Source organism: Diorhabda carinulata, chromosome 9 (assembly GCF_026250575.1).
Source record: "Diorhabda carinulata isolate Delta chromosome 9, icDioCari1.1, whole genome shotgun sequence".
Classification (NCBI taxonomy): domain Eukaryota; kingdom Metazoa; phylum Arthropoda; class Insecta; order Coleoptera; family Chrysomelidae; genus Diorhabda; species Diorhabda carinulata.
Genome location: NC_079468.1, coordinates 7,668,718 through 7,695,778, shown reverse-complemented (window position 1 = coordinate 7,695,778; position 27,061 = coordinate 7,668,718). Strand labels below are relative to the sequence as shown.

General features: G+C 32.5%; 2 protein-coding genes across 3 annotated transcripts in view; both read right to left on the bottom strand.

The window, feature by feature from the left end:
- The window catches only part of LOC130897867 (uncharacterized), a 248,697-nt gene that overhangs the window by 204,972 nt on the left and 16,664 nt on the right, over positions 1-27,061 (bottom strand). The window lies entirely within an intron of this gene.
- LOC130898080 (uncharacterized) lies at positions 25,379-26,122 on the bottom strand. The gene has a single exon (XM_057807122.1). It carries the CDS (start codon positions 26,120-26,122, stop codon positions 25,379-25,381), a length of 744 nt encoding a protein of 247 aa, XP_057663105.1.

The following is a 27,061-nucleotide window of genomic DNA, read 5'->3' as shown; positions in this document are numbered from 1 at the left end:
AGAAAAAATAGATGAACTAAGCCTAATACTCTGACGCTCGAAACGGCATATGGAGTTCTAGAGAAGAAGAAGAAGAAATCTTGAGTGAGTGAAACTACTGTATAACAACTTATGCGAGAGGTATTTGGTGCCTCGTATATATAGAAGAGGCAGAAAGAATATGTGAAATAGTTTCTGTAAGCATCCATTGATTTTCCAATTATCAGCAGTAGTATATATAATTAGATCCAAGAGCACAGTGTTTAGAATAGAGTACTAGGTGATAAATCATCAGAATTACCTTAGGCGAATTACTTTTTGTGGCTTCAATGGACTCATATCTAGGAAAAAAATCGCACGGAGCCAAAACTGGTAAATCAGGTGGCTGAATGACTCTCATTACATGTTTGGCCAAAGGTATGATTATACTAAAATGTAACGGCGCATTATTATGAAAAATAATCATAAATTGTCTATCTTTAACTCCGGTGGTTTAGAAGAACTACTTCATGTAGATGATTAAAAATGACAAGGTAGTACTACTTAATGGATCTTCTGGAATGATTTCATAGTATACCACACCAGGATAAACAAAGAAAAATAAGACTTTGATATTCGATTCGTTGAGTATTTTCTTGAGCATTTCTTTTGCGACCTTTACTTGACGTTATTTTTGCAAAATATTTAGGTCTAGCATTGATACGTTTTATACCCAAAACAATAACAAAAATATGGCAATCTATAGAAGATATTCAAAACAGTCCTATTTCTAGCAAGTTGAAACGAAAATTTTCGAGCACTATATCCTCAATTTTTTCATGTTATCGTCGATTACATATATTTTAGATAGATAAATTGGCAACTCGCGCGATACAAATTTTCGTCGATTTCACAACCTTCACTGAATGTTCTGCAATATTTACAACATTCACGTAGCCGCGAATTATTTTGGAAATCCAAAATTACGAGAGCACCCTTTGCGCAACTTTTTTTCATAGTTAATATCGTCACACAAAATTTCCGTATTTTTAACAAACAATTGAGAAACACACACTAAATGAGATATGACGCTCAAACTTCACACGCAGTTCAAATGCACCAGTACAGATCATATTTGATTAGATTATGTATGATATTCCTCTAATTCTACTGAATAAAAACACAATGTAACTGATAGGACCAACCTCCCTAGAGAGAACGAGAACTCAGTGCTGCTATACTTAATTACAACCCATCGTCAAACCTTGGCAGCCAAAAGAACTCTAATACATAGATTTAAGACAACATCGAGTTCTTTGAAGCGTTTTGGCTGCCAAGGTTTGACGATGGGTTATCAGTATAGTGGCGCTGACTTCTCTGAGCAGGTTGGTAGTAAAGTAGAAAATTACATAAAAAACTGTGCGTTAAATACTCGACTGCTTAAAACTCTTTGTGAGTATTTACGAATCGATCACAAAACACTCCTATTTCATACAGATATACGCTGGCTCTTTAAAGAAAGCATATTGACCAGAATCACGTTTTCGGAAAAACCAAATACTCAAGTAATGTTGGCTTATTTGTCAGGTTTCTTTGACTCGTAAAACAGCCCTAACTTAAAATTGCAAGGTGGATTATCCATCGTGATGCCATCAAAATGTATATGGAGATATTGCAGCTTTGGAGACGTAAAATATCAGCGAACCCCTGCATTTATTCAAATTGCAGCAAGAAGAAACATGCTATAAAGGAGTTGAGGGACCAAATGTGAAAAGCCAAGTATCAAACCATTTGGAAAACCTCACTAAATAGTTCAAGATATACTTTCCATGCACTTGTGACGAGAATGTTCACAGATTGTCAACTTACCCAATATATACTCCCTGTTAGAAGTACTGCAAGGAGATTTCGAAATAAAAAATGATCCTTCTCTCATATATGACTTTGAAAAAATGGAAAAATTATTATTTCGGATAAAATACTTCTAAGTATATCTCAAGAGTGGTACAAAAAATATTGTGAGCCGCTGATTCTTCGTTTTCGTCAACAGAATCATCTTTACTGATGCACATTTATTGTTTCTTCTGTGGAGTAGTGAAAATGAGGTCATTCATAATAAGTGAATGAAAAAACGCTACCAATCCTATATTGATATGAGCTTCTATATTTATTATACACCCATACATTTGTTTGATGTCTCAAGGTTTCATAATACAATTTTTATATATGTTAAGCTGTTTCAACTAACGGATAGATAGGAGAAAGTAAAAATGGACTACCTGAGAAGATCGTGCAGATTATCCAAAACAGTGCACATACAAAATGAAGATATAAGTCGAGTATACACGACTTTAGAGAGAAGACAGACTAAGCTGCTGCTTTGGTACGGTCATGTGATGAGGATGGAGCAGAACGGGTGGGCGAAGAAAGCAATAATGTATCAACCGCAATTGCCTTCACCGGTCTCTTTGTGTATATAAAATATTTCTACCTGTGAATAATAATTGACAAACAAAATAAATAAAATTGTAAACTGCTTAAATTTATAAATCTTATTTTTGGATTGATCTTGGCCAACAATTATTATCAACGTCTTATGAGTAAATTTTTATTTAATTGTTATGGCAAGATCTAGTTTAAATATAAACAAATGTGAAATATGCAATGCAGATTAAGAATATTAACCAAAAAACATATTTACTTGTTCCATTCGTTTTTCCTTGATTTCTTTCAAAATTAGAATGGGCCAAGAAAACCAATTAAATAGATTATATACCTTATTAATCTACGTTCCCAAAACAAGATTCCAAGAACTTACATCACAGACAAGCCTAATGGGAGAGCGTTAGATGAGAATATTTGGATAGAACTATAGTCGGGAACAGGAAGATTTAATTAATTTTCAGTTGGGCATGAATTGTAAACTTACAAATATTTGAGGTAAGATTACTCGAGAACCGTGAGGTCATTTAGAAACGTTGTCGCTGTTATCCGTAACGAGGAAACGTTATGAGAATAATATGAAATGTCACATTTCAATATTAGAGATTTATTCGAGAAAAATTATTAACTAAAATGATGACTGGTAGAAATACTTCTGAAAAAGTCTAGTTTTCAACAGTTTTCAATTATTTTTCATATGTTTTATGACGTAAAGTTTACCCTACAACCAGAAACTAAAAAAATAGCTATATAACACAATATCTTCATTCGAATCACAAAAATCCAAACTTGGACTAAACTCCTTCAAGTTTAGTTCACAATACACAATGATGGTCCCAGAAGTACCTGAAACAACAAGGAAAGCACGAAAATTTCTCAAAGCAATCTTCTTTTTGCTCCATACACTTTTCCCAGCGATGCTCAATAAATTTGTTCATTCATTGGAAAATAGTCTGGGAATAGAGAATAATATAATAATGTGTGAACTGGTGCATTGTATTGATGGGACAACACTTTTTTCTTAGACAAATGAGGCCGTTTTGACTCGATTTCTTCACCCAAACGTTGCAATAAGTTTGCTTGATACTCGCCGTTGATAGTTTTACATTTTTCAAAATAGTCAATGAAAATTATCCCTCGCGCATTCCAAAAAACCGACGCCATGAACTTGCCTGCAGATGGAACGGTCTTTGACCTTCTTTGGAGCAGGTTCTCTCATTTCAGTCCATTATTTGATTGTTCTTTTGATTCGAGTGATGTGAAGTGGTAGAACCACATTTCATCCATAGTTATGGCACGGCGCAAACATTTGGCTTTATTTCTGTGAAACAAAATCGTTTAAATCTAGTTCAGCTTTTATATTGGTTGGACTAAAGCCTTTCAAATAAAATTATTATATCACATAACGATGACCAATTTTTTCCATGCTTATAAATTCACTGTTCACGTTCAATATTGTTGGCTGCCAAACAAATATTAAGCAATGTGGCGTTTTCAAACTTGAAACATATGCTGTATAGATTGTGTACTTTCTAATATAGTTGTATTGTTCAAGCAATTACCGTCATCTCTAGGTCAGGCCAAATACTCCTAGTTACGAGTTCGCAACTAAATATCTTTGAATTGATCACAAATTGTTGGCATTACAATCGTATAGAACAGTGATTCCCAAAGTGTGGGATGCGATTCTGCACCGGATAGCTGAAAATTGTATAAATATAAAGAAATCTGTGACATTTTGATGTATATTTGCAATATTTTGGGAAACTTTTTCAAAGCTGCAGGTGGAAGTCCATTACCACCGCTTCCTACCGAAAGGTTATGTTTGAATTTTTTTACTACCTATTTTATTTGACAATAGTTATTATCAACTATTATTAGCTGCAAATTCATATTTGTAAGTAACAATAAGAGAGGATGGAAGCACAAATATCGAGAGTCATACACATCCAAAATATTTTATAGTTTATATGTGCAATGGGGCATCATAAAACGTTGGCTGTAAAACGAATGCTTTTAAATTCAAACATGACTTTGGAAGAAAGTTTGTGAACCACATAAAGTGTCAACCATACTTAGAATTTTGCAAGGAAATGGGGAATATATTGTAATTCACGTTTGATTTTGGAAAGAAACGTCTGTTTGAGCTAGACGACGAAGCCTTGGTATCTCTGGATAAACACCCACGATCAAAAAATGCTATTTTCCATTTCAGGATTGATTAACGATTTCAAGTATTAAATAAATGTAGCTTATTTGTGCGATATATCAGCTACATTAAATAATCGAACTTAAATTTTCAAGGCTTTTGTTTAAATATTTTCCAAGTCGCTGCTATAATTTTTGTCCAGTATGTTACCTATTTTTCTTCATAATTTCGCAGAACTACTTTTAAAAGATCCAATATAATAATATATGGTCACGACAACTGGAAAAATTATGCTGTCACTATAATTACTTTATTTGGAATTGTCCAGAAAAATCAAGAATAAATCTACATAGAGTAGAACCTCTGCAAACCAAAGCTAGTGACAAAAAAGACGAAAAAGTTTTTTATTCGACAAACGTCTTTGTAGGAATTTGCATTTCTTGACTAAAAATCAAAATACAACGATGTACAAACTATTTCTGTTACTCTAATAGAAAAATTATTAATTTTTATTTGCTTCCGATAGCAAATTTCTACAAATTAAAGCTTTACTTGAAAAATCGTCGAGTATAGTAAAGCAATTTGTCTATCATCTTTTTAGAATCAAGCGAATTACCTAGGGTGCGTAGAATTAGGCAGATGCCTAGGCTAAGTGCGATTGTTGGATTACGTGAAGCCGGTCTATGAATTAGACGATACTGTATAATCAGCTGGTGTGGGTCTAAGAAGACCAAGATCATAAAGACAGAAGCTTGGAGCGATCACAGAACATGAAGATCGTTAATTGGTGATTTTGACTTCCAGTGACTTAAAGCGATTTGAGGAATGAGCAGTAAGCTCACAGTATATTTGCAGGTATGAATTTTTTGCCTTTTCTTCTATCGTCCATATTGTTACTGCCCTTCAAAGTCATAACTGTCGGTTTAGATGTAAATAAAGAATTTAATTCGCAGTTTTTTCAAGCATTGGGGAGAGAAACAAATTTTTGTTTAGGGAGCGTGAAGTGTAGCACATTGTGGTAGTGCAACTCTGTCATTCTATACCTTCACAATGAGATCCTATTTTTTTATAAACACAGTACCAGACCACATTTTGCTATAACCTTTATCATCATCATCACATCACATAATATAATGCATATTACTAAGCCAAATATATTTAACTGAGAATCTAATCATTTTTCGAGTAATCAACACTATGTCTATAAAAATTGGTTGTTCATCTGTTTTTGTTACTCAGTATATTCTAAATAAATCCTTCATTCTATTTTCATCACAATCAATGTGATTCTTATATTTTGTAAATTACTTACTTACCTAATATTTGGCCGATGCGAGAAAACCCGGTATCAATAATTATAAGATAAATTTTTCTTCAACCAATATCGTATAATACGTTTGACAGACATTTAAAAAATTTAGTGAATTTTTCCCTACAGTTGTAGCGGCGCTTTACGCCAAAAGTTTAGATTCTGTAATAAAAGTTATGGTTGACGAAAAATGAAAAAAAAAGTGGTCAAAGAAATGGAAAAATGTAATGAGATCGAGAGCGAAAACTGAGAGGAAGCAAAGTTATTACGTAAATATACTTTTGTATATTAGTTTAGAATTTCCTTTTATATGGGAAACTAAAATTTCAAAATGTTGAATAGGAAATAAGTTTCCATTTCCAGTTTGAAAACCTCATTTTCTATTGAAATTTCTTGAATCAAATTGCTTTGTGAATATCATGAAATAGAAAGTAATAAAATCGATTGAATAAATATAAAATACTTATTTATAACATATATATCCAAATTCTGCTTGTGCTTGTTATATAAACTCACATAATATACTTTCCACTCCATCACTAACATGAAAGCTACTATCGATTTTACATTCATTTCCTCTACTTCTAGCACATCCTCCAAGTTGAAACGGGTTTTTTCGTTGTAATATTTCTCTATATGATCGAATTTACTCTTGTTTGGAATTCATCAGCTTGTTTTTATTGGTATACAGAGTAACGTATAAAATTGAGATTATAATTTTGTGCGACACTCATTTAAAACATTAAACATTTTCTAATCACCCAAGTTTTAACACTGGTATTGTCATTATAAAAATAATGAGAATGAAACCTTTTTTGGAAGCGACACTTTTTTTAGTTTGCACTTAATTTACTTTCTATCAATTTGCTGAAAAATCTGCTATTTATTAAACTCAAAATTCATTTTCATAGATTCTGAAACTACTTAAAAATTGTTGTTATTTGCAATAAAACAATTGAATTTAGCAATATTATGAAATATGAATGTTTCTAATTTTATCCCACTGCTTCCGAACTCATTGTTTACATTGGGTATACTTCATGGTATTACTATGTTTTAATTTTTTTAACTTTTAATAATTAACTATTCTTTCACGTGCTAGAACCCATTTTTAAACAATAATTTTAACTTTAACAAATTGTAAGATAGTATCCATGACAAGCTTAATTCAAAAGTGGATTTTCAACTAATAATTACAATACTAATATATAATAAATAATACTAACTCTAAGGATACTGACTAATTATATATTTCGGTACCTTCATCTTTTCACTTCTTAAACTTATATATGTTTTTCATGATATATACTTGTGGTTGTGGTGTTTCGAATAACCTGACGGTATACCCGTAACCTAACCTAACCTAACCTCTGATTCCTGGCAAAGTTTGCACAAATGTTATCAGTTTCCCGACGAAAAGCGGGAAAAGTTCTTGAAAATTCGATTTATCAGAAACCATTGTCCATACTCAAGAATTGATCTGTTTTTCGGAATCTCCATAAAAAAATACATTATGACATAATCTTCTTATATAGAAAATTAGTTTCGACGTTTCCACCTATTTCGCTCTTCATCAAAATATGATTTAACATTGATAAATTGAATGATCACTTACAACATGAATATCAACAAAAAATCTATTTTAACAACAAAAAATGATTTTGTTGTTACATTTTAATATATGTAGCAGCAAATCATTCGCAGTTCTCTAAAGTTTTATAATAAAATAGAGCTATAAATTTCATTCAAATTTTTCAGGCTTTTTCATTTCTAAATATTTTCTTTTTCTTGAATTTCATCTCGTTTCAAGAATTTTGGAATTTTTATAATTAATTTTTTTTATATTTCATGGTTTATTAATTCAGTTTAAATTTTTATCGTATTGATGACCACTTAATCTATTTTCTAAATACAGAGATACTTCTCCTATGTATACAACTACCCAATCATTACTCGGTATATATCTTTTTTGTGACATAGGATGACAGGAATTTAAGTTTAAATATCTTCAGGGCTAAGTTGGTTTCGCACACCATTCTGTTCTTATGTTATTGTTATTTTATATAATCATCATCAAGAAAATTGATTTTATTATTTTGTTTAATTTCGATTGTGAATTGTAGTTTTTTATGATAAAAATTCAATTTTTAGTTATGTTTTTTATTTGATGATCTACAAAACATAAGAAAATGGAATATATATTTCATTTTTATATCTAAAGTATATTGTTGTAAGTGTAAGTTCTATAGCTTTTTCAAAATGTTTTAAAGTACGAATATTTCAGTATATTCTTTAATTTTGTTCCATTTTTTTATTGATATATTTTTCACAATTGTAACAGGAATATTTGTATATAAAGAAACTACATCTATATAAATAAATATATACTCGTTAGGAATTTTTAAATTTTCAATGCTTCTTTTGAAATCGCATGTGTGATATAGTATTTTTCTTTGTTTTTTTGTAGTGAAATTTTAGTTTGATTCAGAAGTTTTAGAACATTCTGTACTATATAGAAATTAAATAAATTATAATTTACGCGATATGTCAACAATTTTTCATTGATTCATGTTTGTTCACAAGAAAGGAGGAAGAAGGCGAAATTTCGATTCTATAGATTGATTGAAAGTACTGTGGAAACGTAAAATCATCTAGAAAACAAATCAGTAAATTGCGGCATCAATCTTATACAAGAATTCCAAATATCCGCACTACATTGAGAGTTCAGTTCAAGAGTATTGGTTCTTAAATTTGATTCTCCGGAATTCCTGTTCAATAATTTGTCACTAATAGCTGGGAAAAATGCACCACTAAATAAATTATGTGAATTTTTAATCAAAAATCTCATTACTATACACATGTATTTCACAGATTTCACATATCGCAAAAGGAGTCATAAATTTGAGTCTCTAGGATCGTTTCGTATGTAGTATGGATAAAGTCTAAACAATTCTTAAAGACACATCTCGTTTTTTCGGGACGAAACAAATACGAATCAAGATAATTTTCGCGTTCCCGTGAAGCCATAATCATTTATCTGATTTACGAGGATGGTCTCAGAAGTACCTGGCCTGACTTAGCGATGACGGTAGTTGCTTGAACAATTCCAGTTTATTACAAAGTACACAATCTATACAGCATATGTTTCAGGTTTGAAGATGCCATCTTGTTAAATATTTGTTTGGCAGCCAACAATAGTGACCGTTTTCAGTGAATTTGTAAACATGGAAAAAATTGGTCATCGTTATGTGATACAAACTTTTATTTGAAAGGAGTTAGCCCAACCAACATAAAAGCTGGACTAGATTCTATTCTGTGTGAGACTGCTCTTTCGTTATCAACAATAAAATATTAGGTAGCAGAGTTTAAACGATGCCGTACGACCTGCGAAGACTAGCATCGCAGAGGTCTGATTAACTGAAAGTATCGAGTGTTTGGAATATTTTACAGAAGTATAGTTGAATTGCAGCGAGTCATAACCATGGATGATACGTGGGTACATCACTTCACAACACTTGAATCAAAAGAACAATCAAATTATGAACTGAAAAGAGAAAACCGGCTCCAAAGACCTTGCTGCAGGCAAGATCATGGCGTCGGTTTTTTGGGGTGCGCGTGGGATAATTTTCATTGACTATTTTGAAAAAGAAAAAACTATCAGCGGCGAGTATCATGCGAACTTATTGCAACGTTTAAGCGAAGAAATCAAGCAAAACGGCCGAATTTGGCTAAAAAGAAAGTGTTATTTTATCAAGACAATAAATCAGTTATTGAAATAGCCAGATTTAATCCCCTCGGATAATTTTCTGTTCCTAGATTTGAAATAGCTCGGTGGTCAAAGATTTTCCAACATTGTATAAGTAATGTCGGCAGTTAATTTTGTTGAGCTTGACGATTCTTATTATAAAAATGGTATCGCACTTATTGAACATCGCTGGAAAAAGTGTATTGAGCTAGAAATAGATTAAGTTGAAAAATAAATATATTTTTTTTCAAAATTTTTTATTTTTCTATGTTGGACCATCCTCGTAGAAATGACGCCGTGTTTGCACCATACGAATTTAGAGATGATCCCTCAGAAAATTCTTTTATACACTGACATGAATTTTCAATTATTTCTAACCGTTTATTGCCCAAAATTGAAATGTTATCATGCTCACAACACTTTTATATTCCTAAAAATTATGAGTTGTATTTACACGTTCAACGGAAAACATTTTCCTTCAAACTTTCCCCTGTATATCACAATTTTAGTTGAGAGTTCAGAATAATAATATCTTTGAATTGAAGTCGCTGACGCAAGAGCTTAATTTCAGAGCTTGGAATCCTTCTTGCTATAAGACTGTCAATATTTCAGCTTTGCGCTTTTCTCCGGGATATCCTTGAGTAAATGAACAAATTCTGCTAGGACTAATTGGAATTTTGTTACGTTTACATCAGAAATTATTTTTTGTTTTTTCGACTCACTCTACTGAAAATTGAGTCAGTCTATTTATTTTCGCGAAAAACCAAAAAGCTTTTGTACATCGAAAATAGTACAGGTTTCTCTAAAATTTATACTTCAATTTATGAGCTTAATAATTTTAAGAAATTTCATCACTCCTAAATAATAATTAATATGTCAGTCATAACTAGAATAGCTTAGAAGTTCTGAGTAATTTGGAATGCAATAATCTTCATTTGTATAAGAGGTTACTCAGGTAATTGCAAAGCGCATGATGAAAGTCGTTTTTGAGCCACTGGATTTCACTAGTAGAACGAATTTATAAGAAGACGATATTGCTTGATAATGAGGCGCATGCAACGTGAGAAACTGCAACGTATGATCAAAGAAGATCCAAGTTCCAACTATCAAGCGATTATGGTAACTTTTACCGTTGAATCCTCAACAGTAAACTCATTTAACATGAACATCGTCATGTCAAAAAAAATGGGTACTCAATGGGTGTCACGTTTGCAAGGCAAATGAGAATCGCCCGTGAAATATTGAATATTGGTGGATATCATCTTCTTTTTAAAATAGTAACATGTAATGATGTACATAGGATATTATGATACTCCCATCCGCTAGGAGAACTGTATGTGGATTCGCCAACATAATAAAACAAAGGAAGTTAGGTAGTTTTATTTCTTAGTATAGGATTAATAAAAGTGGGTGAGCTTGAATATCAACATAAAGTTACGGCTTACTAGTAATCACAAAAGTTATAGCTTTTGAGTCAGTCAATATCCGTGGGATGATGTTGTATTAGCAGACAGTAAGTTTTTGACTTGAAAATATTATATCAGTCCTTGGACATCTACCCTAATCGTCTGTGTAGTAGTAGCCATGTGTGATATCTGGATTCTTAAACCTCAAGAAACATTTACTTGTTCGACGCATCACGAACAATTTTTCAATTTTAGCATTTAGCTCAGTAGTAGGAGGTTCTCGTATCTGACGCTAATAAATGTTATGCTAATTATTCAACTAAATTTAACTATTTAACTGTATTTTCACAGTATATCATCAAGTGCAAACCTCAGACAGTTAATATTAGCACGAATATTTTTTGCTTAAAGTTTATACAGAAAAAGTGCAATTGCATCAAATTTCAAGGATTATTGTATTACTGAATTTAAAATTGCAAGTTAATTATTGTTATGGAAAAGTATTTTTTTCATAAGAACACTGATAATCCAAAACTGAAACCAGTATTACACGTCGAACCGTTCAATTAAAAAACAAAATAGTGGAACTATAAAAATCACACTGTCAAAACTAGATGGAAGTTCGCAGCTAAATTTTTAATTAATTATTCTCACAGATACTACTTTCACCACCAAAACTGCTAAGCGTAAAAAACTATAAAGGATTCGGAGAAAAGAAGTTCAGTTTTTCTAAAGCCTGAAAATTTCAAAGTCTTGAGATCAGGAAATACCTGATTTAATAAAACCATTGAATTTAATAGATTCATTGCGTTTGTGCTTCAAAATAACCATATAATTATTTCAATCGCCGTATTTTTTTGTAAATTACAATTAGGATCTGCTGAGAAAATTGAGGAAACAAACTTTTCCAGTTATAAAAAAACACATTTCATCAGAAAGGATCTGCAGTATTGATTCACTTGTGGAACCAACCATCCTTTATGTACATGGTTACTGATGGATATTCATATGCCTTCTGCTCTTGGTCCGTTCTTCCTCACTAGAGTCCTTCATTTGTTTTTATTCTTCACAAATTCACCTCAACACTTTTTTCCATTTAACCAAGTTTTGTTTCTTTTGGTTATTGTGTCATTGAACTGCTTAATACCTATAAATATAACATGGAGGCCTATATTTCGCTTACTGCTTTCATCCATAAACATAATAAGGGTAGATATCTGTTCTTCTTCCTGTGTTGAAATCTCCTTGGTGCTCTTCCTGTAATTTTTTTTATACACGTCCGTCAATAAAGAAATAATCACAATAATTAAAAAATGCTCGATGAAGTACATATATGTTGAACTATTAATACTGAAATAACGATTTATTATCAAAAATTTGGTTTATTATCAATCCAATAATATTATAATACTGATCTACTTCAAATATTTGGGGATACCTCTATAACCTTCTTTTTCACACCTTCAAATATCTTAAAAAGATAACTTTCACACCAAAATAAATTATTGGAAAAACACCTAAAATATTACCTAGGGTGGATTACTATCACATATCACCGCGGCAAGTGCCCTTTGGCGATAGGTAGGAATTCACGAAGCACTTGTGGTTTTGGAGAGGTATGTGGCTTGCTACCTGCCCTTAAGTGGAGGATTCAGAACATTTCCACTGTAAAAAACTCCTCGAACACGTACTCCGAGGAATTTAGGGTCAGAACGTAGTGAGCCTTTATTTATAGAAAGTATTTCAAACTAAAAACAATATCGTGTCCATGGAATTTGAAAATTAATTGTAGGTTCAAGCCATTCCAACACAGTATTAAGAAATGAAAACTCAACTGTTGGTAATTCGCGACAAATTTAGAAATTTTCGACATGTCGCTAACACGAAATCACAACTCACCAATGTTGAAAAATTGATATCAATGTTGTTTGAAACTTTTGAAAGCTTGATTCTATTTTTAGAAACAATTTTATTCCATCTATATGTATCATCATTTGATTCTAATCTGTAAATTAAATAATGATCTTCCAATAAAAAAATTACCTCATTATACATAAAAATATACTGATTTTGACAAATACAAGTTTTTTCAATTGTGGTAAATACACTAGTTCACATTTAGTTAGCTTTTCCAGAAACAGATGCAAGTTTAGACGAAATCTATTATTTTACTGATATTCCGGGACTTTTGAAATCGAATGGTGTTTATTCGCCAATTTTCTGTAATATAATGCAATTAATAAAGATTGACGAACATCATGAAAATGTGCAGTCAACTTCACTTGTCAAATTCACTTGTCAATTTATTATTGGTTTAACAAGGTAGATTCACCACTCTTGCCTACTTTATCTGAAGGAGAGCGGGGCCAGAAAGCATCATTATGTTAGCATTATGTTAGAAACGATTTTACTTCAAACAAAATAAGAATAAAATATAAGTCGTTGGTATATTCAGAAAAACCTCATTCTACCCCCTTCACACATTAAACTCGGACTAAGGAAGATTCTATAAAGGTTTCTGAAGATCCTGAGATTGAAAGTGTCTTAGCTGTTAATGAAAAAGTTGCTTGGAGGTCATTCAAAAAGAATGCTGAAGGGTCTTCGGAAAATAAAAATAATGAAAACTATGAAGATGTTGTACTAGCTTATTAGAAATTTTTAAAATACATCTTAAAGATTAATTTCCTAAATATTTTCCCTGGCCACTTGGAAAGTATGAAAAAGCGCTTTCATCAATATTTAAAGAGTTTTCAAGAAAGTTGAGTTTCAACGAAACAAAAACATTAAAAATGCACAACTAATGTCGGATAATCGTAATGTAATGAAAATCGACCAAAAGCAACAACGAATTGATTAGCAGTGTTTGGACTGTTCAATCGTAATTTTTTTTCAAAAAACATGGAAGGTTTCCCTATCATTGTGATGTGAGCATTATCAAAATCAATTAATAATTTGATTGTATCCTAAATTACTACAAAAGTCAGGAAACTCAGTAGAAGCTCCTCCAATTATTTAACTACAATTATTATAATTTACACTAATACTAATCAGTAGAATTCCACACATTGCCCTGATATTATACTAAGCACTTTGATAACTAACCCAAAAGGATTTGTTCTCTTCAGTCTTCTCTCTAGGATGATGTTATCGAGGATGTTCACATGTTTTAAGAGCCAAGACTCTTTGCAAATTTAATGGATACCTGCATTACAGAGTCTATCTCCAGATATGAGTGACGTTAAGTCGAAAGTACCAGGGTGCATCAGGGTACATAAACTTGAATTCTTGCGTCTATATGTAACAATCGATGAAACGCATCTTTATCATTTCGCTTCGGTAGCCGAGAGGACAGCACGTGATGAACCGACTCAAAAGCATAGAAAGACTCAAAAATCGGTTAGCAAAGCTTAGGAATCAGTATTTTAGTATGGTATAATATTTATCGATTATCTTATTAACCATAAACAACGACTATTATGTAGCGATATTGACAAGCACATTGATGCTTAGATAAATCGTACTATAAAAATGGTTTTGAAAATTGTATAACTGTTGTAGTTATTCTATTGTTCTCTTAGGCAACTATATTGAATAATTAAATCAATTTCCATAAAAAAGTTTCAAGGTGCCGATTTGAAAACGAACCTCTATACATAGCTCACACAGAAAATGAATAAAATTGCAAAGCCACGTCCCACTTTTCAAAGGCATAACTCGTTTTATCTTAAACGATTACTGTTGGTATAAATAATAGGAATTATTTCAGATAATCCGTATTAAGATAACGAAATTTTTAATTACCTGATTTTTTTCTCAACTAACCAATGTCTTTCAATGTGATAAAATATTTTCACTAGCTAAATATCACCTAAATAAACAATAGCTGGTTTACGACAACCATGTAAATTAGTATTGTATTCCACTAAGAGCTACTATTCGGGTGTGTATTTTAACTTCAACAGTTGCGGTACTCAAACAGTTTGATTGGCTGTTGAACATCGAAAGATCCCTGCTTAGGAACATTTTCTTTCTAATAAACGAAATGTCATGAGTTTCAATGATTCCAAATAACAAATTCAAATCTGTTCTTTACCTTTTTTATTTCTTCAGCTTTGCTCGCTCTACCGTCAGTAGAACTCTAAACGTGGCTCCTAGCAACAAGCCAGCAGTTACGAAAACAACAACAAGAAAGCGTTGTTACCGTATAGGGAGGAAACCAAATTGACATGACTAACCACATATACTCTTGGCCAATATTTTTATCTACAACATCGTTCTTTTGTTTGTCCTGATGGTTGTAATAGCGATTGTGATGGAGGAAGAGAATACCAAAGTATTGTTCGAATACCGAGCAAGATATCTTTCTTTACTCAAACTCGGGTTTTACTTTATATTAACTGATTTTCTTTAATGATGATAATTAATCAGTAAATCTGAATCCAAGAAAAAATGGCTTTTCTTTGTAATCCTCAATTTCTAATTAGTTTTATCTAAATTTCAATTATTTCTTTTAGCTGATCACATATGTTTGACATAAAAAATTTCAAAATAGAATAATCAGTAGGGTACATTTTTTTTGTATCTCCCGTGAGTTGATAAACATCAATAGACGCGTGTATTGGAGTGTTAAATACGAAATGCCGTAATTGAACCGAGAAAAATTACGTTGTTGACCCGTTCAAACGTTTTATTATTATGGGTAGAATGATACCTGTTAAATATTTTCTTAAAAATTCTAGAAGTAAACAAAAATTTATGTATTTCAAGACATCTTGAGAAAATATCAGGGTTATATTTTTAGTTTTACACACATCTAGGCCCAAGGGCGTCACCAAAGGGGGACAGTTGCCCCCCTAGTGATCAAATGTAACTAGCCGCAAAGCGACCAAAGTCCTAAGGCCGTGCAAGCAATTGACTTCCTTACCTAATAATAGGTTTAATGTATATTTTAGAAAGTATTGAAATATTCAGAATAACAATAAGATTTTGTTATTCGTTTTTAAATTATATAATTTGTGTCCAATCTGTAGCTTTGGACGTGGTAAAAGTCTCGGAACACGTTAAAAGGGTTTTACTATTAATAAAAAACCGTCAAAATCCGGAAATAGTGACAGTCGAAATTATAAGGGAAGCTGCTGCTGTTGTTGCAGAGAAAGTCGGACTGGAGGAGATTACATCAATGCCGCGTATTACGCGGAAACAACGTCATAGAAGCAATCATCCAGCAGAAAGCCCTTCAGAATACTGGAAGAAGTCTTTAGTAATACCAAACTTGGATTCAATTATCACCTCCCTTGAAGTACGTTTTGCTGAAGAAAACACGCCATCATTTGCATTATCTTAGTTACACCCGGCACAGATGCAAAAGATGACAACTGAAAATCTGAATCAAACTTGTGAATCTATTGCCCAGTTTAATGATTTACCGAACATAATGAATGAAATCGAGATCAAAAAATTAATGTTCTATATCCACCAATAAGTGAATTGGTATAGCATTGTAATTGCAAAAAATGTGTAACAAAATATTGTACTTACAAAGCAGCTGGACTACCTTGCATTCTGCGTTTATAGTAAAACTAAAACTTGTGAATACCCTTGAAAGGTGTGAATAATGTAAAAAGATTGTATTCTTTTTAGGATATTAATATTGAAATGTTTATCAACATAAAACTGTGATGTGAGATGTAAATAGACGAGTGAGTTTTGCCAAAGCTAACTAAAAATATTGTTGATAAATAATACTACAATATAATTTATTTTGGGCCAAATAAATACTTTATATAGATGCGAAATGGAATCGGTTAAGAGAATGTAGTAATGATTTGTGTAAGATGTTATTAAAAAATGCAAAAGCAGTGTTGTTTAATTGATATTTGGTAAAATATTTATGCTACAGACTGCCAAAGAAAACGGTCGCTTAGATTGCAAGCTTCGTAGACTCATATACGCGTGCCCATATAGAACGGCAACCAGCCGTGCTCCGAAAATCAGCTGTATTTATCAACCAATTGTCATGGAATTTCTAGTGAGGTGTTAAAAGTTGTCTTTTACTATGCGGAATAAAAAGTCGCTGTTTTTTATCGAAAATGTTTTGTCTTCTTTTTCGAATGGCCTATAAACAAATAAAAGTGTCATTTTTCTATTAAAATTTTGTCTTCCAAGTTCCATAAAACTGTTTCAAATGCTTGAAAATGTACGTATGAGGGCTCCAATTGAAGGGAAAATTATTTTCTTTGAAATGGATCCTCAAAAGTCTCAGTTTAATTTACCCAGGCCTAAATACGACCGAATAAAAGAGAAATCAGTGATTTTTGCCTTTTTTGCACTACTTTGCCTATAACTTTACTTCTAATAAATATTTTTTCAAAATTCAAAAACGGAAATGATCGTTAGAAGATTTACAATCAGCCTATTTCATCAAAAATCCCTTAACTAATGTAGATATTAAAATATGGTCGTTTAAACAAATAAATTGTTAATAACAAAAAACTGACAAGGGTGCCGGCCTCGCAACTTCCAAAAATTGATTCTCCGGGCCAAAAAATATAGATACCAATCATTTTTTCGTGGCGACCCATAAAGGGCTACAGGAACCCCTGCCAGCGCCCAGACTAAAAATATAGCAAAAAAAGTTTGTTATAGTGTGGATATAAACGTTATGCGTTATTGTACTGGCTCTAATTTTTGTTCCTTGCTTGTATAACATGTTCATCGAACAACATCAACACTGCTCTCCTCCATAAGTAATATGAAGACGCCCAACTGAAAAAATGGGTTAAATTTGACGTGATAGTGATGAAGAAATTTTATTAATTTCTGCATATATAAGAAAATTTTTTTCAAATATTTATATATCAATTTATGAGAATATATTCTCTATTAATATGTTCATCAACACTGTTTTTTGTAATCTACTTACTAAATTGTTTGTAAATACAGATACAGATTGCAAATACTCTTTACTTCTATTATCAGCTTGTTCTACTAAAAAAAAGGATAAACATAAACTAAATTATATAACACATTTTCTGGAAATAATCAAAAGTTTGTTTATTTGTAGATCAACGAAGTGTTTCTCTTTGAAAAACCAATCTGAATACTGCTATTTTTTCTTCAACACATTCATCTTAAAAGTAATTCAAAAGTGTCAACTAGTCAAATGTATATCCACGAAGCAAATTCACGGTATTTTTTGTCGTAATTTCATTTGTCATAGAAATGAACTCATGGAAAACTTGTTCTTAATTTAATTAACAGAATCAGCGGCTGAAAATTGTTTTGATTAACAGCTGGGCTGGATTTACCTCAATTTCACGCCTAAGGGTATAAATTTTTAATTTCGAAACGAAAATTGAATCTCGCCTGAATTCCATTAAGATATAAATATCGGATTAGGAATAATCTTCTATACCATAACGTTAAAGATATAATTGAATCGTATTTTTATGCTATTTGTTTTTTTATTCACGCTTTTTGCATCAATTGTTGTGGAAAAACGATATTTCAAAGCATTTTATTTATTTCGACGTTATATGTCGCAGAAATTGTTCTCAAAAAAAGTACGGTAAGAAGACGTTCTTTTTTGTGGAAATACAACATTAACTGCAATGGTTGTAAACTAAGTTATACTGTTTTTATTATCATCACTATCACTATCGACAAAATCTAAATTTTTTCCGCAATTTATAAAAGAACGCACACAAATAATCTATGTGCACAAGCAAAAAAGACAACTGACACATATGTGAAATCTTTTAGGCAATCTAAGCAAACAGCTGATCTACTTGAAAATGCCAGCCGTGGGGTAAATAATTGATTACCTTGTATGTACCCTTTTCAGTTTTTCCTGGTTTTTCTGGTAGTGAAAGTTGTTTTGTATTGTTTTATCCTAATACAGCTGAAACTGAGTACTTCTCCAGTTTTTTGGAAATCTGTCTGCAAATAAGATTTAAATCGATATTTGTTGACATTAATATCCAAGTTTATCAAACATGAGTGAATACTTTTTAAGGGTGCAAAGAGATAACAGAGTGACAGCTGAGAAACTTAAATTTTAGGTGGAGTTGACTCCTTTTCATTGGATGCAAAGAGCTTTAGTCATAATCCTAATCATTTTACACAAGTTTCCAATAAACAAACAAAAGCATTCGTTCACCTCACGGCGGCATGGGCATCAGCTAATTTTGACAATTCGATTTTGCTGAACATCCAGAAATGACATTTTGTTACAACACCAGAATTGTGTAATGATATTCTGTAAGAAGTACATTAAAAAGCTTATGTAGTGAGTATTTCCATTGAACGGGGAAAATGCCATCTGCAAGGTGAGTGTCATGATTGCTTGGTGATAAAAATCTCGCTGGCATTCATAATTCAAACAAATAACTTAAAACGGAATTCACTTTTCATTTTTTCGTCCTTATTTCACAGCAGATGCAACTTACACAGTACACAAATTATACTACAGATATACAGACTTATTCGAACAACGTGTTCCAGAAAACTGAAAACAGTACTACGTGGGAAAAACGCACTTTTCACCTACTTGCTCCTCGGCTCTACAGTCTATGGAAGGGCATTTGCCACGATTATCACATAGCTTCTCCAGTTTTTAACTTCCATTCTCTTCAGATCATGCTCTACCTCATTCAACTAGTTTTTAATGGCATCCAATTAATTTTTCATTTCTTCTATAGATATTCTCTGTATGTTTTCCTGGTTCATTCGTTCCAGTCCACTGTATTAGTTTATATTTTATAACGTTTATTTTGTGTTTTTCTTTGTAAAGTTATCTTTAAATCACCTTTAATCAACATATTTTTCTAATAATTCTTCTTTCTAGAGTAATAAGTATTAGTGCCTGATTATGGATTTATATACTTTTTGTGTTAACTTTCTTGATATTGCCACTTTTATTTCCGTGTTCAATTAATTTTTTTACTCAATGATTGGGCCAAGATACTTAAATACCGTCACTATTTCAAAATCAAGTTCAGTATTTACTGTATCTGAGGCATTACGGTTTCCTCTCTCCATCACAATATTTTTAGTTGTTACCTTGTCAATTAAAAATATCATGGGCAGTGCCTGCTCTTCTAAATTTCCGCAGATTTCTTTGATCATGACATGACATCATCAGCGAATGCACACATTTATAAAGTTTGTTTTAAATTGTTTCTCCGCAACTAGAATGAATTAGGAAACAATACATCATCTAATATTAATCCCGTGTTTATTCACAGTGTCTTAAGAGCTTTCCTTATATTTTAACTTCCTTGACTGCCAAAGTAACTTTAGTAAGTCTTATGGATCCTTGTTCTAGATATTTAATGGTATATTACACTACAAGTGCTGAAAGTTCAAATATCGGTTTGCGTGTCATGATACCCGGCACCGAGATTTCAACTCGTGTATTGTAATATGCTCGTGCACTTCTCATAGTACTCAAAAAATCGGTTACGATCCTTGTAATCTCTCCATATTCCAGTAACTCTGATATAATTCAATCGTTTCTTGGTAACTTTTCATTTTTTCTAGTTTGTTCTTTCCCTCAAAAGTTGACAGTTTGCAGTTTTCATCATATTCTACACAATATTTATTTACCTCTACCTCAACCCACCTTTCAGTTATTTTCTTTTCTTCATTTAAAATTTCTTTATTCCTCATTTCACAGAAATTTATTTTAGGTTGATATGCCCTTTTAATGTTTTTGATATACATTCTGCAGATATTTTATTTCCCGTCTCTAACAGGTTCCCTTCTAACTGTTTCCTGATGTTTTTTTTTGATGGAGTGTTTTTAAAATTTTTAAAAATCGTAACACTAGTTTCATCATCTCAATAGTTTTATTGTCAATCGGGATATTGTTTATTTTATTATACAATTAACAGCGTTAAGACTTTGTATAATTTTCCAGGTCATTATATTAAGCTCTCTCGTAAATAATAGGTTCACCATCGTGCCATGAGCTGATCTGAAAATCAGCAATGCAGGCAATTGCCTCAGTTGTGTCAATAGATGGATGCAAACCCTTATCTCGATTTGTGAATACTCGAATCTACATTCAGATCAACAGCTGTTTAAAAGCTAGTGTGACACTTATTCAATTCAAGAATAGATGTTTTGTTGTAGTGTTCTTTTCTAAAGCTGTGAAATGTTGAAGTGTTTCAAATATGACTCGTTATATTATTAGAAAAACAGTTGTATGAATTTTTAAATCGCATTCCAAATAAAAACCATGTAATGTGTTTGTAAGGTTCTAAATTGGAAAATATGGAAGTTATTCTGAATAACAACAGTAAATAAAATATTTGATGATTTTAAATGAAATGCAACGTGTAGGTTTTGAATGCGTGGATATCGGATGTTGGTTTAAATTGATTATAAAAAGCAACAGAATCTCTTTGATCATAATTTAAAATTTCTATGTTTTGTATGTTCAAATTCCCACAACATAAATATATAATGGGCTGAGTTGAAAAAACAATATTAATTTGAAATTATGTGTAATGACGTATTCATGTAATTAAAAGAGCACGCTCAAAACTGAATTATCTACATGCACAAAATTTAGACGTTGTCAGTAATTTAGTTTGTTCACAATGATCCAATTTGTGCAAAAAGCTGTTACTAATCAGACACTTTTTGTAAAATATTTGTTGAGTAAAAAGAACACGAAACTATTTCTGTGATTCGGTTGCTTACATTTTTAGAAGACGTTCCTACAAAAGAAAATCGGTCTAAGGCTAAGATTACTGAAATATTTACTGAAATGTTCAATATTGAAATATATTAAAAACTAGTTAACACAACAAAAATAACACAACTTTCAATACAGTAACACCTTGGTTTACGCGACCTCACTGCGCGATTTCATTATAACGCGGTTTTTAAAATTCGCAGTACAGTATCAATATTTTGCCATAATTACTGAAATAGATTGATTGTGCACTTGTAGGATCGAAACATAATCAATTTACTTATATTTATTATTAAAAAAAATGTCTACACCGGCTAGTGAAAAAAAGTGATTGTTTAGGTTTGGAGATGAAGATAAACGTTTTTAAGAAAATGGAGATCAGAAACAAGACTACGTTACAAAATAATGCGATATAGTGAATATAGGACGCTTACTAAAACGAAGAAGATTATTAGTAGGAGACCTACTATTTTAGGAAAAAATGGAGCAAACGCTTGCTGTTTGGATTGGAGATATGAATAAAAAAGATTCTCCTGTGAGTCAAGATATCATATAAGCTAAAGTGACTTCTTTATATGGCAAACTTAAACAGCAAGAAAGTGAAAGCTCTTCTGCTCCATCTTTCGATGGCTGGTTTGGAAAATTAAAGAAACGATCGATTTTGCATAACATTCATAAACAGGCCAAGCAGCAAGAGCAGATACAGCAAAAGCGTTTGACTCTCCCACCCAGCTTTACAATTACACAGTGTGTCTACTTAAATTGAAACCATATGGAAAACTTTTTTATTGGTGGTTTTATGAAAAAAGTTATTCCTGATAAAAAGTTCTATCAATTTTTTAAAGCAGTACACGAGGTTTGTCAAAAAATTTAAATGTTTTGTAGGAGTAAAGTATCTTTATTTTTCGCAATTTAGAAAAATGCCATGAAGTAAAATTGTTTTGAATTAGAAGTTATATTCAAATATGCAATTATTATGAAAATTCAGGCTTTGTGATTATTTACAAATCATTCCGTATAAATTATTCTTGCTGGATACAATTTATCTCTCTTACCTGTTAAAAATATAATAACCTCTCGATTTATTACTGTTTTTGAACAACCTTGCAATTTACATAGGTTATGAATGCATAATATTTATTAGACAGAAACCAACATAATTAAATTTTAATTCAATGGCAGCTTAGACATATCCACCTTCTCTTTGTGAACATTTAATTGTTCTTTTGTCAAACTCTTGTATTACTTTCCGTATCATATTTGGAGTAATTTTATGGCATTCTTCAGATATAATCCTCTCCAAATGGTCTACATCATCAGATGGTCCGCGATGATAAACCTGCTGTTTTAAGAAGTCAAGGGGATTCAAATCAGCAGACTTAGGATACCAAAAAATATCTGAATACTTTCCTATTAAACATATTTTCAAGGAGTACTCTAACGTATAATGTACTATGGATGGAAGCACCGTCTTGTTGGAACCAAATTGTCATACGTTCTTTTAACGAAAATCGTGCAAAAAATCACTTACTTGATTTTCTAGTAATTGTAAGTATTGTGCGGCATTTAAGGAATGTCGAAAAAAAAGGTCCAACTAATTTATTTTTGTACACACCACACCATACGTTCGTTTTAAAAGATTATTGGTTCCGAGTTTTTATTACAAAGTTTGGATTATTGTTAGACCACCAGCGAAACTTTTGTAATAAGACGGTACCGTTTGAATAAAATGTTGCCACATCGGAAAATATTATAGTTCTTATAAAAAGCGGGTCTTCATCCAACTTTCCTTGGATCAGAGTGCAGAATTTAAAACTAATATCGTAATCTCTTAGTAGTAACGTGTGTACAAATTGCGGTTTATATGCATGATATTTATTACCTTTCAAAATATTTGCCACTGTATCTCTACTTACTGAAGTAGTTTGTATTACAGAGGCTCCTTTTTTCTTAATGACATTTTTGGGTCTTATACGATCACTTCAAATTCGGTGTCTTCATTCGCAACCCGTTTTCTTAAATCAACCTTAAATTAATTAAAAATTTCTGTAACTGTTGTATGCCTAATGTTTCTATGCGGATTTCTATTATTAAAAATATTTGCGGCCTCTCTATGTGTTTTGTAATTGTCTACAACAATCAATTTTTCTTCACGATTTAGTAAATTTGCCATTTTTATTGTAATGTTATAAACAACAACTCACTCTGAGATTCACTGTCACATATTTCATGTAAGGGCATCCTAGATTGTGTTAAATTTTATCCCGCCAGAATAATTAATACGGAATGAATTTCCATATGGTTCCAACTCAAATAGACACACTGTATACCGCGCAGGAAAATTTCTTCTTCCTTCGTCTACGATGTAGATGAAACCGGTCTTTATTGCAAAAATATGCCATCCTAAACTTTTATTTCCAAAGAAGAAGGCAAGCAAGTGGTTTTGAAGTAGCAAAGATCTATAGACTCTTCTTTTGGTTGGAGACTTCATATTGAAACCTTTGCTGGTATGTACGTCGGAATAATCTCGTGCTATGCTCGGTACTGATAAAAATAGCTTACCAGTTGGTTGGCGATCCAATCGTAAAGCCTGGACAACAAAGAGGTTTTCTACGACTGGTATACAAACAGATTTCGTCCAGATGTCAAAGCGTACTGCAATCGTGATGGATTGCCTCTAAAAGTTTCTTTACTTCTCGACAATGCACTTGGGCACCTACCTGTTGGAGTTACCGTGGGATTTGGAAGTAGAGGTGCTGTTTTTGCCAGTAAACACCACTTCAATTTTACAGTCTATAGACCAGGAGGCTAAAGCAAACTTCAAGGCTTACTGTCACCGCCGTACATTTGGTCAATTCGAGAAACAAATGGAGAGGTACAACAATCTATGCGTGATTGGTGGAAGTCCTACAATACTATAGATACTGTAAAAAAACATTACTGTAGCTTAGAATGAAGTGAAGCTGAGCTATATAAAGAGTTTGAGAGAAACTTTGGCCTGATGTGATATAGGTATCAAGTAGACGTTTTTGAGTTCAAAATACTATAACAGGTGGAAGATGTCGCTGTTATGATGATGAATTGATGGCAATGCAAAATACTTCGCAAATAAACGTAGAACCTCAAGAAGAAAGAAACTTATCATCAATTGTAATCCAAAAGGCACTTTCAAAAATATATTCTGGTCTAGAGATGTTCGCACAGTTACACCAACCGTGTTTTATATCTGTGGTAATCCAAAAATTTTATTTCATTACACAACAGTAATGAATTCATTTCGATCACAAAAATGAATTGTTATTTAGTTGAACTTCTCTAAGTAAATGAAAGTGAATCCAAAGTAAATACTGAATCGAAGCGTTATACGTGTCCGCAAATTATCCGTATCATTGAAGTGCTCTTTGGTAAACCACATTTTTTGTTTTTTGGTCTGACGTTTCACAAACAAAGCGAATGGTTTCCCAACTCGTGAACACGCAACGTATAACTGCCCTGAAAAACAATGATTTTCTAAACTTATCCTGCAAACACTAAGCGATTGGCCTTGCGACTTGTTAATTGTCATTGCGAACGCAAGGCGAACTGGAAATTGCAATCGTTTGAATCCAAACCGAAGATCAGTCGGAATCATTGGTATTCGAGGAATACATACATTTTTCCCTGCGTTCTATCCGTTAATAATGGTTGCCTCAATCAAAATTGGCATAAGTCTTTTTACCGAAAGTCGAGTACCGTTGCAAAGTCGCGGTGGATTCAAATTACGCAATATCATAATAACTGTACCAACTTTGAGTTGCAAGTTATGTGGTGGAAATCCTGGTAACTCCAGAGAGTTCAAAAACTCCGTCGGATAATTTACTACATCATCGGGATTTGTTGTGGAATCAACGGATTTGTATGTCATCAAATCGCCAGCAATTTTTGATTGAATGGTGAAATTCAGTGCGTGTACATCATTATTCTTTGCGGCAAGAATTGCTCGTTGACTTAACCAAGCATAATTCTGATAATTCTCACTAATGTTTGGAAAAACATTTTCAATAAGAGCTAATTGAGAGTCTACAAATCGGCAAAAGTCGTTGGTAAGAGTAATTAATCCAGATGTCGCATCAACTGGGACTTTTCCATTTCCAACAGCTAACAACTGTTTGGAAAATTGTGCAGCACTTTGATCATTTTGAAGTTGAACTCTCATATTAGTGGTTAGCGATAATGTTTTTAAGTTATTCCATAAAGGTGATGCCTTCAGGCAAGCATTCAATTCATCTGCAGGCGTTCCACGGGGAATTACTGGCAACGTCTGCCTGAAATCTCCTGCCAACAATATCATCAAGCCGCCAAAGATATTGTTATTTCGTTGAAGATCCTTCAGTGTGAAGTTAAGTGCTTCAAGTGATTTCTTATGTGCCATTGTGCACTCATTCCAAACAATGAGCTTGCATTGCATCAACAATTTTCCCATTGCACTAGATCGGGAAATATTGCATGTTGGAGTATCAATTGTGTTTAAATTGAGTGGCAACTTAAGCGCAGAATGTGCAGTACGACCGCCATCTAGAAGAGTCGCCGCAATTCCAGATGATGCTAACGCCAAAGCTATGTCACATCTTGATCGACTTAAAATATTGGTTTGTAGTACATGCTATGTATCAGAGATAGCGCTGTATGTAAAAAAAGATTTTCCCGCTTTTCTGTTGCTTTGCTGTAAACCTCACGGAGCCCGAGACCTTTCCAACGAATGCAAAACCGTGGAAATCGGTTCGTGCATTCTGAAGTTATAGCGTTTGAAATTTTTTCTGAATTTTCTTTGCTATAAACCTCACGGAGGCCAGGACCTTTCCAACGAATGCAAAACCGTGGAAATCGGTTTGTGCGTTCTGGAGTTATAGCGTCAGGAAGGAAAACCCGACTTTTTCCTGAATTGTCTTTGCTATAAACCGCACGGAGCCCGAGACCTTTCCAACGAATGCAAAACCGTGGAAATCGGTTCGTGCGTTCTGAAGTTATAGCGTCAGGAAGGAAAACCCGACTTATTTTTATATAGTAGATATAATATAAATATTCCGCTTTTTGTAAGCTTATAGGCTTATAATGGAAATTTGTAATGTATTTTTCTCGATATTTGTAATTAAATGAGGTGTAAACAGCCAAATGGAATAAATTCGTTATTAAATAAATGAACGCGTGTTGGGAAAACGCTTGGTCAATTTGTATTTGTAAATGCGTCAATGAACGATATATTCAGAATGATCGCTGCTAACGTATTGGGAACATGCTAATCTGGTATAGAAATGCTTATCTACAACGTAACCCAACATCTAAGACCTGACTGATCTAATCGCAAGCATAA